The 18,091-nt window shown below is 44.7% G+C and overlaps 1 protein-coding gene across 8 annotated transcripts in view; it reads left to right on the top strand.

Annotated features, from left to right (window-relative positions):
* MAP4K4 (mitogen-activated protein kinase kinase kinase kinase 4) overlaps window positions 1-18,091 on the top strand; it is a 269,726-nt gene that overhangs the window by 229,392 nt on the left and 22,243 nt on the right. For 4 of the 8 annotated variants that reach the window (XM_039911193.1, XM_029057433.2, XM_029057438.2 and 1 more), the window contains 8 exons: window positions 2,350-2,501; window positions 4,233-4,330; window positions 4,958-4,966; window positions 6,790-6,965; window positions 7,541-7,661; window positions 8,774-8,965; window positions 11,104-11,221; window positions 11,551-11,721. In XM_039911193.1, the coding sequence (XP_039767127.1) occupies window positions 2,350-2,501; window positions 4,233-4,330; window positions 4,958-4,966; window positions 6,790-6,965; window positions 7,541-7,661; window positions 8,774-8,965; window positions 11,104-11,221; window positions 11,551-11,721 (1,037 nt within the window). The remainder of the gene's footprint in view (window positions 1-2,349; window positions 2,502-4,232; window positions 4,331-4,957; window positions 4,967-6,789; window positions 6,966-7,540; window positions 7,662-8,773; window positions 8,966-11,103; window positions 11,222-11,550; window positions 11,722-18,091) is intronic. The other 4 variants (XM_039911195.1, XM_029057435.2, XM_029057439.2 and 1 more) reach the window with 1 other exon arrangement.

Genomic DNA, 18,091 nt, shown 5'->3' with positions numbered 1-18,091 from the left:
TAGGTAGAGTTGGCGTGTAATTATTTCAGGACCAGGAAGAGCTTTTGGACAATCTCAGTGACTAGTAGTAGATACTTGTCCAGCCCTCATCAAACCTGTTGAAAGCTCTTAGGTAGGAGATGACCTTCTGAATAGGGTTGCCTCTGTTTTGAGGGAAGCCCCCTTGGGGACATTTGCTCCTATTAACTCTTAGACCTCAGCTTGCCTTCAGAAAGCATTTCACTGAAAAAAAAAATCAATCATTTACTGAGCACTTACTGTGTGCAGAGCACTGTACTAAGTGCTTGGGAGACAAGAAATGAAAATGTTTCTTCTTACATCAGCATTTTTTGAATGCTGTCCTGCAAGTTTCAGGTCATGCTTAGAAACAAGTAAGTGAACTGCACTATGTGCATGATGGAGTGCCACCACACACAAGAGTATACTAAAGAACTGTGATTTTGAGGTGCACATAGACATTCTTCAGTGCACTTGTGTATATTCAACAAGAGTCGTTAAGTGAGATTCTCCCTTAATGGGCATCACAGTTGAGGGGTTTTCGAATGACAGAACAATCTGTGTGTGTTTCATGCATTCTTTGCTTCATGTAGTCACAGGAATCTCAGTACACAAGCTCTTCAACGCATGAGGCAACTGAGCTCTTCCAGTTTTTAATAAAGGAAGGCAATGTGGAGATTTCACCCCTAAACACCAAATGTAGGTGGAGGAGTCATAACTGGTGTTGAGATGAACTTTAGCTCTTCTTGATCATTGTCCTCCCACCCTCTTTTTTGTCTTCCCCCATTTTAGAGAAACGTGGGGACACCCACCTATGAAGTTTTTCAAGATATACACGGTAGAAGTAGAACGAGAAAGTGTTATAGAGATTCTGGCAATTTTATTCAGTACCTGTTCTGTCTCCTACTTAAACTGTTAGTCCCATGAAGGACAGGGCCTATATCCGGCTTGATTAACTTGTATGGACCCCAGTGCTTAGAACAGTGCCAGACACATAGTCAACCAACACTTTACAAATACTGTTAAAAAATTTTTAAAGGTGTGGTGATAATCAATTCTGTCATAGTGTGTGTTCTCATTATGCATTTGGGTAGGACATTATTGAATTATTAGGGAATGTTTTTAACAAAACATTAGAGAAGCAGCATGGCCAAGTGGATAGATCACAAATCTGGGAGCCAGAAGGACTGGGTTCTAACCCCAACTCTGCCAACTGTCTGTTGGATGACCTTGGGCAAGTCACTTCACTTTTCTGTGCCTCAATTACCTCATCTGTAAAATGGGGATTAAGACTGTGAGCGCCAAGTGGGACATGGACTGTGTCCAATCTGATTACTTTGTACCTACCCTAAGGCTTAGAACAGTGCCTGGCACATAGTAAGTGCTTAACAAATACCATTAAAAATGTTTTAAAACCCACAAAAAAATCCAAAACACATCAATGAATCAGTGGCTTTGTTGAGTGCTTACTCTATGCAGACCACTGTACGAAGCCTTTGGGAAAGTACAATTCAATAGAGTTGGTGGACATAATGCCTACCAGAGGAGTTTGCATTTTAGCGGAGGAGACAGACATTAAAATAAATTAAAGGGGAAATAGCAGGGTGTAAGTGTAAGTATATATGCCTAAGTGCTGTAGGGCTGAGTGTGGGCTGAATATCAGATGCTTAGGAAGTACAGAGAAGCAGTGTGGCTCAAGGGAAAGAGCACGGCTTAGGAGTCACAGGTCATGGGTTCAAATCCCGGCTCTGCCACCTGTCAGCTGTGTGACTTTGGGCAAGTCACTTAACTTCTCGATGCCTCAGTTACTTCATCTGTAAAATGGGGATAAAGACTGTGAACCTCAAGTGGGGCAACCTGATTGCCCTGTATCCACCCCAGCACTTAGAACAGTGCTCAGCACATAGTAAGTGCTTAACAAATACCAACATTATTATTACAGATTCGAGTGCAAAGGTAACACAGAGGGGAGTGTGGGTAGGGGAAATGAGCACTTAATCATGGAAGGCCTCCTCTGCGTTCTAGACCTGCCACTAGATGCAACATGATGGAGCTGGGGGCAATGACTTTCTACAGGTGTGTGGTGTGAGAACTATAACACGATTTCTCCCTACTATGAGAACCTAGTTCTAATACTGTGCAAAACTGAATTACCTGATACCCTCAGGGCCTTCAGGCATTTTCCTACCTTTGAGAGAACACAGGGGAAAGAATGCTTTCAGAGGAGAAGTTCTAGATATCAACTGGCATTTCTGGTGCAGTGTGGCGATCGATTCACATGCCAACTGAAAAGTTTAACTTGATTTTGAAACATGAGTGGACCTATGTGCTGTTTTCCCTTTTCCCAAACAGCAATATTGAACCTAGGTTGCTGTGGGAGAGGGTGGAGAAGCTGGTGCCCAGACCAGGAAGTGGCAGTTCTTCAGGTTCGAGTAATTCGGGTTCACAGCCGGGGTCTCATCCTGGGTCTCAGAGTGGATCCGGCGAGCGTTTCCGAGTGAGATGTAAGTCTCCCTTCCTTTTCCCTTTGCTCCTTTTGCATACACTACTGGATGGCCATTGAGGCAGATGATAGATTATTTTCATCTAAAAGTGATCTTCTCAGTTTGGCTTCCATTTACCCAGTGGAAATTTCATCAACCAGGTGGTGGTTACAATTTTTGCTGGTTTTTTTTTTTTACCTTAATTTTGAATCCTTTCTGAAAACAGTCTGAAAACAGACTCCCTACTTACCCTAGCCCATCCATCAGCAGGATGTGATGATGGAAACAGATCCTATGGGGAGAGGACAACAGGCTCACAAAGGCACTCAGAAAAGCAGCTAGACTCTTCTGCATATTTCCCTTGTCCTTATAGAGTAGTGGTTTTTGATCATGCTTGTGACTCTGTCATATATCCTCAGTTTTTGCCCCTCTCTTCTCTGTTCACGTTTCTTCTCCCTCTAAAACAAAAATTCAGTACAGTTGACCTGGACACCACCCTGTGTGAGAGTGAATCTGGACAAGGGAGTGGAGGGCTCTGTTGGAATAAGGCTGGGCTGGTGAATCCAGCATGGCTTGTAAGGAGGATTTGGACTTTATTGGGTTTTGTGTGTTGTTTTTTTAAACATACGTATAAAGGTAATTTGGAGAATATTTGATCTTGTGTTGTTATTATCATCATTATTAGTAGTAGTAGTAATAATAAAATGTGTTTAAACATTCAGCTGAAATGACAAAATAATCGAAATAATTTCAGGTTTAGTTTAGCTTCTTTATTTTTTTGATTCCTATTTAACAACATCTGGGTTAGGCTTTTTCTTTGGGTACCACTGCTCCTTCCTGGCATTTGCAAATTACCCAGATGGCTGAATGAATACTGGACACCGCAGCTACCTGTTGATATGCACATCAGTGTACGTAGGCCATCTTGCTTTGTCTTCAGTAGCATCCTCCATTGTGAATTCCAGACTTAACACTATCCTAATACTGGTTTTGTCAGGAGGGCTTTCTTCATGGAGAGATGGGCAAAAACTGATCACAAGGCCCAGTTACCAAAAAAAGTCGTAGGCACTGTTTTGCAAAGATAAAGGGTAAAGGAAACTCCCTATTAAAAATATACTCAGAGGGCCCATTTTAAAATGAGTCACATGATTCAGCTGTCATTCCAAAATTCACATTGATTTCATTGCTTGCAAAGGAGGTTTTTACAACTCACTCATGCAGTGAATTGAAATTGACTAAAACCTACCTGCCACCATTAGGATGGGTTTGTAAATCCAGTTAAGTCCTTGTCTTGGCAGTTTAAATGTTAAGAAAACCATTACTTTTTGTGAAATTTCATTTTGGTGATAACTTAATCCCAATTGTTTGTTTTTATCTTTGGATGAGGGAGGTTGGGAAGGACAGGTAAATCTGGTAAAACTCTAAAAGTCCATACGTGTGCAGGACAATTCAAACCTTATTATGGGTCAACAATGAGGTTCCTGGGAGTTGTCTTCTGTGACTCCGCTGCTCCCTACAGGCCAGTCAGGGTTAGTCACAGTCTACAGTTTGAGGAATACTACTGTTAAATCAGCCCCTTCAGGGAGATATCGGGATAGGGATGAAGAAGGAAGAAATACAAGGGAATAGCTGTGGGGATATCTGGAGTGTCTTTCCTTTCTTGTACCAATTTAGACTTAAAAAGAAAAAAATAATCAATTGTGCTGGTTGTCTGTCTTCGTTTTGTCTTTTTGTGGGATTTGAACTCTGCAGCATCATCAAAGTCCGAAGGGTCCCCATCTCAGCGCCATGAAAATGCTGTCAAAAAACCCGAGGAGAAAAAGGAAATCTTCAGACCTCACAAACCTGCCGTAAGAAAGAAGGGCCAGATTTTTGCCTTACTTTGCTTTGCTGGAATTTCTGTCAGATTCTACTTTAAGGGTTAATAGACTCACCAGACAACTTTACTCCTAATCCTGAAGTGTGCTTGACCTCAGCTCAGAGCAGTTCCAAGTAGTTTCTTTGCCCTACTTGACTCAGATAAATTTAAAATGTGGTTAATTAAGTGAGGGGAGGAGGTGGGATGGGAAGGGATCTTCTTTGTTCAAAGGCCTTGATGGAGCAAACATCTTGGTTCAGCTTTGCAAAGAAATGTAAAGAAAGGCAATAACTTATCTCCATCCTCCAGGATGTGCTCAGATAACAGTAAAATTAAATCATTTGTACAAAGGTACCCCCTTTTAGAGCTTCACTCATTGAGGTTCTGTTGTTCCCTACCAAGGGGTGCAGTTTGACTAATGCCTGTCTCCTTAAAGCAATGAAACTGGCCAATTGCCTGTCAGTGGAGTTTTTCAGTTTAGAAAACTGGACTTTGCCACCTTCATTGATTCTGGTGCTCTCTCCTTTCCTTCTCACCTATATCCTGACCTGGGTACCATCATATGGTTGGATCTGTGCCCTCCGACTGCTTTGAACTACTGCTAAACTGAATACTCTAGGGGGAAGTGGTAAGCATCTTTTATCAATGAAATGACATACCAGCATTATTGCTTTCTCTTTCAAATCCTGTCCTAATGGTTTTATATTTAATCCATCTTTTTTTACCCTTGCAACCCCAGGAAAGAAAATATATTTTTCAAATATGCTGATCCTCAAATTTTGTGGGAAATTATATCAAATTCTGTGCTTTTATAAACCAGGCAATTTTGTTGCAGATATAGAAAGCCACAAAGAATCCTTTGGGGGAACCCAAGTTTCAATTTCTGTTTTCTTTTGGACAGAGATTGTGGCAAAGAAACTTTGATGAATAGCAAAATCAATAGGTAAAGAAATTGGATGGTCAGATAATTGGGTTGCCTACAAATTGTTTAATAAAATGATTTCATCTAAATTTAATTCTGCTGCCAGGAAAACTAGCTAAAATGCTACTGTTATTCACCCATCACCACAGGGAACCCAAAGAAAAGAAACAAGGCCTCTCACAGCTAAAAACTGTTTCTTTTTAGAAAATATTCTTTGGTAAAGAAGCACTTTACTCAGCTGAAAACCTCAAGCTCTCCATGACGTTTTCTCCTTACATGTTCTAGACCACGAGGTGATGGACTGTTTAGTGAAAGTTTTACCGTATTAAGAATCTTACTTTAGGTGATGAATAGAAAATGTGTTTTCTCTCAGGCCAGTCAAGTCCCTTTACAAACTGTGCTTTTCTTCTTTCGTTAAACAGCGTATGTTAATTAGGCCATCAATAGTATTTCTTGAGTGTTTACTCGATGTAGAGCACTGTATTATCCTGGCTTTTCCACTTTTCTGCATTGTGACCTTGGGCAAGTCACGTAATGTCTCTGAGCCTCAGTTCCTATCTGTAAAAATGGGAATTAAGTTTGTGAGTCCTGTGTAGGACAGGGACTGTGTCCAACTTGATTAGCTTGTATCTACCCTATCACTTAGTACAGTGCCTGGCATATAGTAAGCGCTTAACAAATACCATTTAAAAACAAAACGAAACAAAAAAAAACAATTAGGAGACATGTTCCTTCCCTATAACAAGTTTGCAGTTTAGAGATTGTGTAAACACAGTACCTGCCCTAGGAAGCTGACAATGTAGCAGGGGAGGCAGGCACTAAAATAAATTACAGGTAGTAAGGGAGCAGTGGCCTTTAAAGATATAAATAAATGCTGTGGTGGGGTGAGTACTAAGAAAATGCATATTAGTGCTTAATGTGTCAGGACTGAAGTGCATAGATGCTGTAATAGGAGGGGAAAAGGTTGATCCCACACCTGTAAAAAATAGATCTAGCAACCAGCGATCTCTGCCTTCTAGGTCCTTATTATCTAAGTTGGACGACAGGTATGTGAACAAACCAACTTACACCCCAGATACACAGGCCACTAGAAAAATACTCCACTTACATATGTTTATTTAATCCGTCAATCACTGAGTGAGAATCTCTTTGGAGCAAGGAAATGATTTTGGCAATGGGAAATTTCCAGAAAAATTGTGGGCAGTGGAGACCTTGCTTTGAAAGAAGTGACAATCTCATCTGGGAGAGAATCCAAGTAGAAAATGGCATTTTCAAGATTAATAAAATCGGTGTAAAACACCAGAAACAAAACTGCCAGTGTGCCAAGGGTAATGCTCAGGCCTCTATAGTGCTGAACAGAGGCTCTGGTGCTCAGGCTTTTTTCAAAGTTTTGGCAAAGATACAGGTAAGAATGGTCGAGGGAGGAAGAGGAAAGATGTACTTGAAGGCAGGGATGCAAGATTAAGTTTATTTCTTCTGTTTCATGGCTTTTCTCCCTTTTCCTCGCCTTTCCCAATGCTGCCCACTAGGATTTGACAGCCCTGGCCAAAGAGCTGCGAGCAGTGGAAGATTTGCGCCCCCCCCATAAAGTGACAGACTATTCCTCCTCCAGCGAAGAGTCAGGGACAACAGATGAAGAAGATGATGACATGGAACAAGAAGGGGCAGATGAATCCACCTCTGGTCCTGAGGACACCAGAGCAGTGTCAGTCTTTTTTGGTGTATTTTAAGGAGGGAGAGTCAACCTGTCATTTCTTCCTCACTCCTCCCACCCGTCCTCTGCTCCCCCAGACCCCCTTGGTGACAAACCAGGAATAGTCTTCTATAGTATGCCTGATTTTTGAGGTGCGAGTGGATGTGCTGAGGGCTCTGGAGGATAATTTATGTGTATTGGGGGAGAGAGAGAGTGTGTGTGTGTGTTTGTGTGTGTGTGTGTGTGTATATGCATGCGTGTGCCCATAACCTATTCACACTGAGCCAGTTTTCCTAAGAACAGTGAAGAGGATATCAAGAGCTGAAAAAGGAAGCGATGGTTGTATGTGTGCAAGTGCGTGCAATTTTTCTCCCTATCTTCCTCAAGATTTAGAACCCAGAAACTAGTCTATAATGATTTGTTGCCAAATTGACTTAAAAACTACCTTTTTTGAAGGATAAAAAAACCTTGCTTAGAGGTATTTCCTTAAGATCCCCACCCCATTGCAGTCAGAAGAAAACAAAATATAAATATTATGGCTCCATCTACCCCCAACCTGAATCTGAAACCCTCGCTTGACTACATAGGTCATCTCTGAACCTGAGCAATGGTGAAACTGAGTCGGTGAAGACCATGATTGTCCATGATGATGTAGAAAGTGAACCTGCCATGACTCCTTCCAAGGAAGGCACTCTAATCGTCCGTCAGGTATTGCCTTTTCCCTTTTAGAAGTCACGCCTTCTCTGGAGTCATTAACCCACTCGCTCATTCACTCATGCTGCTGTTTCTACATTCTATTCATTCTCCCTGTTCCCAAAACACAGAGGGTTGAGAGTTGTGGGGGCTCTGCAGATATGCGATGCATGCAGGAGGAGGTAGTAGGTCTTCACCCCTTGTTGCTGCTATTTGCATGCTCTCCAACAGCACTCATGCTAGCACCATGCTGAGGACCTCACAGTCTGTCAGAAGTGAGAAAAGTTGCAGGAGTCAGGTTGGCACGCAGGGCAGGGAGTCAAACCTTGATTTTAGAGGAGAGCTCTACGTTCAAGATTCTCAAGAGAGCACTCAATTTTTGGAATGTCTTTAAAGCTGCAGTGGTGAACATATCCTAGAGGCAGGGTAAAGATAACCTTGGGCAGGTGGGTGGGCAGGGCTTTAGAGAATTTGGCCATGAAAACTCAGTTTCTCCATGTTAGTTCTCTCGTGACAGTGAAGATGCTACATATCAAACAGACTCCTCCTTTCTGAGTGTGTCATCTCCCAGACCTTTCCACTTTGTACTATTGAGTTTTGCCACTAAATGTCAATTTCTTATCTCAGATCTAAGCTTGGTCAATTAAAATTTCATGCTCATTGTCTAAGTAGCTAGAACAAGGTGGTCACACTTTGCCCAAGAGGACTTGAAGTTTCAGTAACTGGAAGATGGGGTGCAGGGAAGGAAACAAACCCAGAGTCCTAGAGAGATTGTTCTGGCAGTAGTCGACATAAAATGTTGAAACGGTTCTGGCCCCAGGATCTGGTCTTGCTGCTAAAGCAGACGAAACGAGAAGCCCTCCTGCCCTCCAGGCCATAAGAGTTATTTTGAGTTCTGTTGACTCAATACACTCTATCTCAATCACCCCAGCCTCCTGGCAGCAGTGAAGGCTCCTTTGCCCTTGCCTTTCTTGATTTTAGAAACAAGAGTTTAGATACAACAGTAATGATAACGACTAAAGCCCCACCCCCAAAGCTTTTTGAAATAAAGTCCAACTAGAATTGTTAGGGACCTAGGCAATTTCCACAGCACTTGAACAAGACAAGTGTGCCTGTTTTTTCTACAGAGTACAGTTGACAAAAAGCGTGCCAGACATCAGGAGAGCAATGGCTTTGCCGGTCGCATTCACCTCTTGCCAGATCTCTTACAGCAAAGCCATTCCTCCTCCACTTCCTCTACCTCCTCTTCCCCATCCTCCAGCCAGCCGACACCCACCATGTCCCCACAGACACCCCAGGACAAGCTAACTACTAATGAGGTATGTCTCGCACCACAGCTGGCTGCTTTCTTAGGGTTGTACCAGTACTGCCTAATAGCTAGTTTGCCAAAGAAACCTCGCCAGTCCTCCCCCTCTTCCCATTCCCCTTCCCTGCTTTTATTCTGTCATCTCCCCCCACCCCTCCCAAATAACATGTTTCAGAGCTGTATACAAACCCCTTAACCGTAGATCAGCTTCACCCCAACCCCGCCAGCTAGTGTGATTGCATGGCTTGATGACTGTTTTTTTCAAGAAACATAAAGCTAAACTGATGTGCTGTGGATTCAAAACAGTTACTTATATTTTGATAATGTTTGAGGACAAACATTTTCTTATGAAAGTATTTCAAGATTTCAGGAGTTTGCCTCTTGGACATAAAACTCAAGTTTCATGAATGGGCCTTCCTGGGCAAGATCACAGCCTTGGCCAGTGCCTTTGTCCAGGCCAAAAGACTTTTTTATTTTTCATCTTCTTCTTTTTTTTTTTTTTTTTTGGTAAATCTTTGAAAGACCCTTAGGCCTTACAACTGGGGCATTTCACTGAGTACTAGCAAGAAGAGCCTTGGGCTTTGAGATTTGTGCTGTATTTGAAAGTTACCCTAGAGATTCCATTTGCTTTCTGTGAAGAGCTTGTGTGGTGCTCTGTCTGAGTGTCAGTTCGGATGAGCGTGGTCTAGGGTGAGAAGGCACGAGGTGGCTCCAATATAATGATCATCATGCCAGGAAATAACCTCTTGCCACTCTGTGACAAGCAGCACCCTGTGCCAAACCACATCCATTGCTCCCAGGCAAAGTTTAGGTTGGTTAGCTGCCTTAATCTGCCAAATAATTGAATGGGGCATTTTCACCAGACCAAGCTCTGATGGAGTTGGTCCAGTCAACAAGCTCCAAAAATCTAGCTGGCCCCCTCCCTCCCAGAAGGGACTCTGGTAATAAACATGGGCACAATCGGTGACGCACCCGTGATGGATCAGCAAGTGGCTGGCTGTTCGCGAGACTTGTCTAGATCAGTCCAGGATACAGACCAATTTGCCCCTTATTTCCTTAGGTGCTGAGAGCAGCCAGTTTCCAGGTATCAGGCAGGCTCAGCCTGAAGGGAGGGAAGACTGTCCTCAGCTGTGGTGGCTGTGAAGGCCCCATGGCCAATTTTCCCATTGGAGAGGAGAGCAGGCATAGCAGCTTTGAGATAGTAGTGGAATTCAAGCACCCAGTACTGTATTTGAAATGGTAGAAGGCAGTTCCAACAGACACATTCTTTTCGTCCAACCTACATTCTCACTTCTTATTTAATTTTTAAACCTTGTGCAATGTACAGTGTTTTCACAATAACCCTTAACTCACTAAACTGGCAAGTTTTTATTTTTTGGGTATGTGTTTTTAATTGTCATTCCATTTCCACTTAACAATTTATTTCACTTGTGTCTTTCTATTTTGTGTTTTTTTATGTTTAATTGCATAGTTAAGCAAAGCATAAGGGCATTCCTTTTCAAACAACAACAACAAAAAAACCCAGAAAAAAGTTGTGCTCATGATTTTGTCATTGACAAGTTCCCCTCTAATGAGCCCTTGTTCAATACAGGTTTGCTTTTGGGAAATAATGAGCTACAAATCTGCTTCAGCTTTTAAGCAAGATGCCATTTAATGTACTCATTACAGAGATCTGCCATAATTGGATATTGAAATTTCATATAAGGTGCCTCATCCGTAGACTGATTAGATTTTTCTGCCCTGGAGAATAAAACCAGTCACTGAAGGATATTGATAAATTAAGGAGACACTCAAACAGGAAACCCAGTGATTTTTTCAGATTTTTTTAAAGGTTTTTACCAGTATGTAGATAAGCCTGGGTATCTTAGAAAAGTTTTTTTTTTTGGCTGTTGCTCCGTCCCTGGTTTAACGGCCTCCATCTTGTGCAATTTCTTGGTGATTGGCAGAGAGATTGTTGCAGTGTAAGCGAGTACATGGGCCACCCGGGTTGTACGTGGTTCCTCATTTGTACATTCTTTGGGGATGTGGAAAGAGGAACACGGGTCTAAGATTGTGGAACAACACAGGGCTAAAGTAGATTGAAAATGTTGATTGTTGTGATTTTTATTTTGATTGTCATTTATATTAATAAAGTTGAAATTTACATTGCAGACTCAGTCCGCTAGTAACACACTCCAGAAACACAAATCTTCCTCCTCCTTTACACCTTTTATAGACCCCCGATTACTACAGATTTCTCCATCTAGTGGAACAACAGTGACTTCTGTGGGTAAGTAAAGTAGTAACAAGAAAGCAACTGAGAAAGGATTCGATGACTTGAGTTGCTCTTTGAAGTAGTTAGCTCTGACTTGGTGGTGATTGTGAACCAGTGCAGAAGTTTGGATGCAAAGACTGTTCCCATCCTGCTTGCATTCCTTGATTTGCAATGAACTGCACAATTTATTTCTGTTTTCCATTTACATTTCTTACAAAATTAGATTTATTTGATTTTTTTTTAATGTGGAATCCCAGCTCTATGCCGTGGAGTGTCTTACGGGAGGAAGTACAAATGTGTTCCAAGCTTAGAAGATGATATCAAATGTACTTATTATATTCTAGTGGGATTTTCCAGCGAAGCAATGAGATGTGAAGCAGTAAGGCAAGACCCCACGCGGAAAGGCTCAGTGGTTAATGTGAACCCTACTAATACCAGACCACAGAGCGACACCCCTGAAATCCGCAAATACAAGAAGAGGTTCAACTCTGAAATCTTGTGTGCAGCCTTATGGGGTATGTGATCATGCTGCCTCCTCTCTCTCTCTCTTCAGTCTTCTTTATTGAGTTGAGGCTGGGTGGGGCTTGGATGGGGCTGTTTTAAAGGCTGAGTTTAGAGACCCTTGTGGAGAAGTTCCAGCTGGTGGGGCGAGGGACTTCAAATCAATTGATCAATCAGTGGTATTTATTGAGTGCTTACTGTTCTAAGTACAGTAAGAGTACGATGCAGCAGAGTTGGTAGACCCGTTTCCTGCCCACAGGAGCTTATGTGCCTGAGGGGAGCTTGCCCAACCCACTTGAGTCCTGGAGCCTGAGGACTAATGTATGGTATCCGAGAGATGTTCTTAAATTCTTACATTCTTTTCACTGTTTTCCGGGGGTTGGCTTCACACAGCAATGTCAAGACCTGGGAAGACCCAGGAAACCCAGAAAGAAACAGGGCTTGGATGGGGTTCTTCTTTTTTCTGTTCATTCTTTCCAGATTCATAGTATGATAAATGTTGATTTTCAAAATGAAGCCAGCTTGCAATATTGCCTTACCAATATTGCAGTAGAAGGGCCTGGGATCTAATGCTGGCTCCTCCACTTGTCTTCTGTGTAATCTTGGGCAAGTCACTTCACTTCTGTGTGCCTCAGTTTCCTCATCTGTAAAATGGAGATTAAGACTGTGTGGGACAGGGTCTATGTCCAACCCGATTTACTTGTATTCATCTCAGTGCTTAATATAGTGCCTGCTTACATAGAAGGGCTTAACAAATACCACAATTAGTAGTAGTATTATCTAGACCCACATTTCTTACTCTGCAGAGGAGACTGTCTAATCCCTGATCATGAATACTTCCATTTTGTTTCCTGGGGAAGGTTTCTTAACATTTTATATAAATTGTTCTATTTCCCGTGAACCGGGAATGCTAGATGCAGGTTGTGTCTCATCAGTCCACCTGGAGCTCCCCTAGCAGATGCTGCTGAGTCTGGGCTGGGGCCTTATATGGTCGAGGTGGGAGGCGGGAGGGTGGATTGCAGGAAGGGCTCTGTTTCCATCCCTCAGGGGGATGGCCCCTCTGCAAACTTCTGTGCCCTGGGCCCAGATGCTGCACGTTACCCATCTGTAGGGAGCTCCCCCGGGAGGCCTTAAACCTGGGCTGGGGTGGCTCTGTGGGATCTGCTTAATCTGGCAACAAGCCTAACCCAGACTGGATCGCCCTGAGGGACTTGGAGTGGAGCAGAGTCTAACTGAACTCCAGGCACCCCCTTTGAATAGTAAGTGATGGAGTGGGCCTCCTTTCCTCTTCTCCCATTCCCTTCCATGTCACCCTTTATTCACACCCCCACCTCAGCCCCACAGCATTAAATATATCTGTAATTTGTTTATATTAATGTTGTCCCCTTGTAGACTGTAAGCTTGTTGTGGGCAGGGAATGTGTTTATTGCTATATTGTGCTCCCCAAGTGTTTGATACAGTGCTCTGCACATAGTAGGCACTCGGTAAATACAGTTGATTGACTGACCAGCCGGAGAGAAACTGCGTCCCTTCTGTGTAGTGCCTGCTGTTGGGGGCTGCATTCTTGGGAATCCTCTGGGGGAGAAATATGGCTTAATTATTGCATGTTACTACTTTCCATTATTCCTCTCTTCCTCTGAGATTGTGATCCCCATGGGGGACAGGGACTGTGTCCAACCTGATAATCTTTTATCTACCCATTCAGTCAGTCATATTTATTAAGCACTTACTGTGTGCAAAGCACTGTACTAAGTGCTTTGGAGAGTACACTATAACAATAAACAGATATATTCCCTGTCCACAACAAGCTTACAGTCTAGAGGGAGAGACAGACATTATTATAAATAAATTACAGATATTTTCATAAGTGCTTTGGGGCTGGAGGAGAGAGGAACAAAGGGAGCAAGTCAGGGTGTTGCGGAGGGGAATGGGCGAAGAGGAAAGGGCGGCTCAGGGAAGCTTCTTGGATGAGATGTGCTTTCACTAAGGCTTTGAAGTGGGGAGGCTAATTGTCGAATTTGAAGAGAGAGGGTGTTCCATGCCAGAGGGAGGATGGGGGTGACGGGTCAGCGGGAAGATAGATGAGATTGAAGTGCAATAAGAAGGTTATTATTATAGGAGTGAAGTGTTGGACTGGGTTGTAGTAGGAGAGTAGTGAGGTGAGTTATAAGGGGGCAAGGTGGTTGAGTGCTTTAAACCCAATGGTGAGGAGTTTTTGTTTGATGCAGAAGTGGATGAACAACCACTGGAGGAGAACAGTGCTTGACACATAATAAGCACTTAACACATACCATAATTATTTTTATTCTTATTATTGAATCCACTTAAACATTTCTGCTTTTAAAATGAGACACTCCAAAGTATTCATTTGCATGCTGAGTTGATTATGAAAAATTTAATCTTAAAACCATAAAATATAGATCAAGCAGAAGGAAATAAGCATTACATATAGTTCCATTTTCCCCCAGATATCTGGGAATTTTATATCTCTAGTCGCAGACTGAAAATTGGAAACGAAGTTCAGATTAATGTGACAGTTTACTCCTCCTTCCCTCCACTTGTACCTGCTCTGTCTGCACAGTATACATCTTTGTGCTACAATATGCTAGCAATTGTTTAGGCACTAAGATCAGTGTGATTTAAGTTTCCAGGAGGGTATTTTTTAGATAGATGAGAAAACCTGATATTTCAGTGGGGCTCATTCATTCATTCAATAGTATTTATTGAGAGCTTACTATGTGCAGAGCTCTGTACTAAGCGCTTGGAATGTACAAATTGGTAACAGATGAGACAGTCCCTGCCCTTTGACAGGCTTACAGTCTAATCGGGGGAGACGGACAGACAAGAACAATAGCAATAAATAGAATCTAGGGGATGAACATATTAAAAACAATAGCAAATAAATAGAATTAAGGCAATGTACATTTCATTAATAAAATAAATAGGGTAATTAAAATATATTCAGTTGAACAGATGAGTACAGTGCTTAGGGGATGGGAAGGGAGAGGGGGAGGAGCAGAGGGAAATGGGGGGAAAAGAGGTTTTAGCTGCAGAGAGGTGAAGGGGGGTGGTAGAGGGAGTAGAGGGAGAAGGGGAGTTCAGTCTGGGAAGGCCTCTTGGAGGAGGTGAGCTGTAAGTAGGGTTTTGAAGAGGGGAAGAGTCTCCGCCGCTGCTCTCTCCAGCGGAGGCCTCTCCTTCTCCCACTCCCCCAGACTCACCGGTAAGGGAGGAGGCGTCGGCTTCCTCCTCTCACCCTGTTGCCGCTTCCGCACTATCCCTCCTCCCCCCTCCCTCTCCTTCCCCTCCTTCGAAGCCCATATCATTCGCCTCTACCGCCCCCTCCAGATACTTGTCGCTGTCATCTACCGCCCTCCCGGTCCCACCTCCGACTTCTTCAACCACCTTGACCCCTTTCTCACCTTCCTTCTCTCCTTTTCACTGCCCACTCTGATCGTCGGAGACTTCAACATCCATATGGATGTACCCGATAACTCCTCGGCCGCCCGCCTGCTATCCCTCCTTGGCTCTGCCGACCTCCTCCTCCACCGTACCGCGCCCACTCACCGACTTGGTCACACCTTCGATCTCATCATCTCCTACCGCTGCACTATCTCCTCCCTCACCAACTCTGAAATCCCGCTCTCTGACCATAACATTCTCACCTGCCTCATCTTTCACACTCCCTCCCCCTGCAAATCTTCGCTACTGCCCCACAGAGACCTCCGCTCTCTTGATACCATCCGTCTTTCCAAAAGCATCTCTCCTCACCTTGCCGCCCTGTCCTCACTTCCCACTCTCGATGATCAGGTCTCCGCTCTCAACTCCACCCTCTCTACTCATCTCAACTCTCTCGCCCCCCTTTCCCTCCGCCGCTCTCGCTCCACTAACCCACAGCCCTGGATCACCTCCTCTGTCCGCCTCTTAGGCTCCTATGCTCAAGCTGCTGAGCTCTCCTGGCGAAAATCCAAGCACCAAGCCGACCTCACACACTTCAAATTTTTCCTTTCCTGCCTTAACTCCCTCTCCTCCGCCAGGCAAAACTTCTTGTCCTCCCTCATCGACACCCATGCCCGTCACCCCTACCAATTGTTCTGGACCTTTAACTCTCTCCTTAGGCCCCCTGTTCCTCCCCCTCCCCCATCTCTCACCCCCAATGATCTGGCCACCTATTTCCTCACAAAAATCAACACAATCAGGTCTGAGCTCCCCAAAGTCACCTCTCCGCCTCTCCCCTCCCCCCCACCAACCCTCTCCCCTACTTTTCCATCCTTCCCTGCAGTATCCTCAGAGGACCCCATTCCCTCTCACCTTATTAAAACCATCGCCCCTGCCCTCCTCCCTTCCTTAACTTCTATTTTTAACCACTCAATCTCCAATGGCTCCTTCCTCTCTGCCTTCAAACATGCCCACGTCTCCCCCATCCTAAAAAAACCCACTCTTGACCCCACTTCCCCCTCCAGTTATCGCCCTATCTCCCTACTACCCTTCCTTTCCAAAATCCTAGAACGAGTCGTCTACAATCTTTGCTTAGAATTCCTTAACTCCCATTCTCTCCTGGACCCCCTCCAATCTGGCTTCCGTCCCCTCCACTCTACCAAGACTGCTCTCTCTAAAGTCACCCATGACCTCCTTCTTGCCAAATCCAATGGCTCCTACTCCATTCTTATCCTCCTTGACCTCTCCATCCTCTCCTCCTCCATACCTTATCTCACCTTGGCTTCACGGACTCCGTCCTCTCCTGGTTCTCCTCTTATCTCTCTGGCCGATCCTTCTCAGTCTCCTTCGCTGGTGCCTCCTCCCCTTCCCATCCTTTAACTGTTGGAGTTCCTCAAGGGTCAGTTCTTGGCCCTCTTCTGTTCTCCATTTACACTCACTCCCTCGGTGAACTCATCCGCTCTCACGGCTTTGACTACCATCTCTACGCAGATGACACGCAGATCTACATCTCCGCCCCTGTCCTCTCCCCCTCCCTTCAGGCTCGCATCTCCTCCTGCCTCCAGGACGTCTCCACCTGGATGTCGGCCCGCCACCTAAAACTCAACATGAGCAAGACTGAGCTCCTCATCTTCCCTCCCAAACCCGGTCCTCTCCCAGACTGCCCTATCACCGTGGATGGCACGACCATCCTTCCTGTCTCCCAGGCCCGCAATCTCGGTGTCATCCTTGACTCGTCTCTCTCGTTCACTCCACACATCCTATCTGTTAACAAGACCTGCCGGTTTCACCTTTACAATATCACCAAGATCCACCCTTTCCTCTCCACCCAAACGGCTACCTTACTGCTACGGGCTCTCGTTATATCCTGGCTAGACTACTGTGTCAGCCTTTGCTCTGATCTCCCTTCCTCCTCTCTCGCCCCGCTCCAGTCTATTCTTCACTCCGCTGCCCGGCTCATCTTCCTGCAGAAACTATCTGGGCATGTCACTCCCCTTCTTAAACACCTCCAGTGGTTGCCTATCAACCTCCGCTCCAAACAAAACTCCTCACTCTAAGCTTCAAGGCTCTACATCACCTTGCCCCTTCCTACCTCTCCTCCCTTCTCTCTTTCTACCGCCCACCCCGCACGCTCCGCTCCTCTGCCGCCCACCTCCTCACCGTCCCTCGGACTCGCCTATCCCGCTGTTGACCCCTGGGCCACGTCCTCCCGCGGTCCTGGAACGCTCTCCCTCCTCACCTCCGCCAAACTAATTCTCTTCCCCTCTTCAAAACCCTACTTAAAACTCACCTCCTCCAAGAGCTCCCCTTCTCTCTCTACTCCCTCTACCACCACCCCTTCACCTCTCCGCAGCTTAACCCTCTTTTTCCCCCATTTCCCTCTGCTCCTCCCCCTCTTCCTTCCCATCCCTTCAGCACTGTACTCGTCTGCTCAACTGTATATATTTTCTTTACCCTATTTATTTTAATGAATTGTACATCGCCTTGATTCTATTTAGTTGCCATTGTTTTTACGAGATGTTCTTCCCCTTGACTCTATTTATTGCCATTGTTCTTGTCTGTCTGTCTCCCCCGATTAGACTGTAAGCCCGTCAAACGGCAGGGACTGTCTCTATCTGTTGCTGACTTGTTCATTCCAAGCGCTTAGTACAGTGCTCTGCACATAGTAAGCGCTCAATAAATACTATTGAATGAGTTTGTCAGAGGTGAGGAGGGAGGGCATTCCAGGACCACGGGAGGACGTGGCCCAGGGGTTGACGGCGGGATAGGCATGAACGGGGTACGGTGAGGAGGTGGGCGGCAGAGAAGTGGAGCGTGCGGGGTGGGCAGTGGAAACAGAGAAGGTAGGAGAGGGCAAGGTGATGGAGAGCCTTGAAGCCTAGAGTGAGAAGGTTTTGTTTTGCGCGGAGGTTGATAGGCAACCACTGGAGGTTTTTAAGAAGGGGAGTG

This window comes from Ornithorhynchus anatinus, chromosome 2, assembly GCF_004115215.2.
Source record: "Ornithorhynchus anatinus isolate Pmale09 chromosome 2, mOrnAna1.pri.v4, whole genome shotgun sequence".
NCBI lineage: Eukaryota > Metazoa > Chordata > Mammalia > Monotremata > Ornithorhynchidae > Ornithorhynchus > Ornithorhynchus anatinus.
This window is presented reverse-complemented; position numbering and strand designations above follow the sequence as displayed.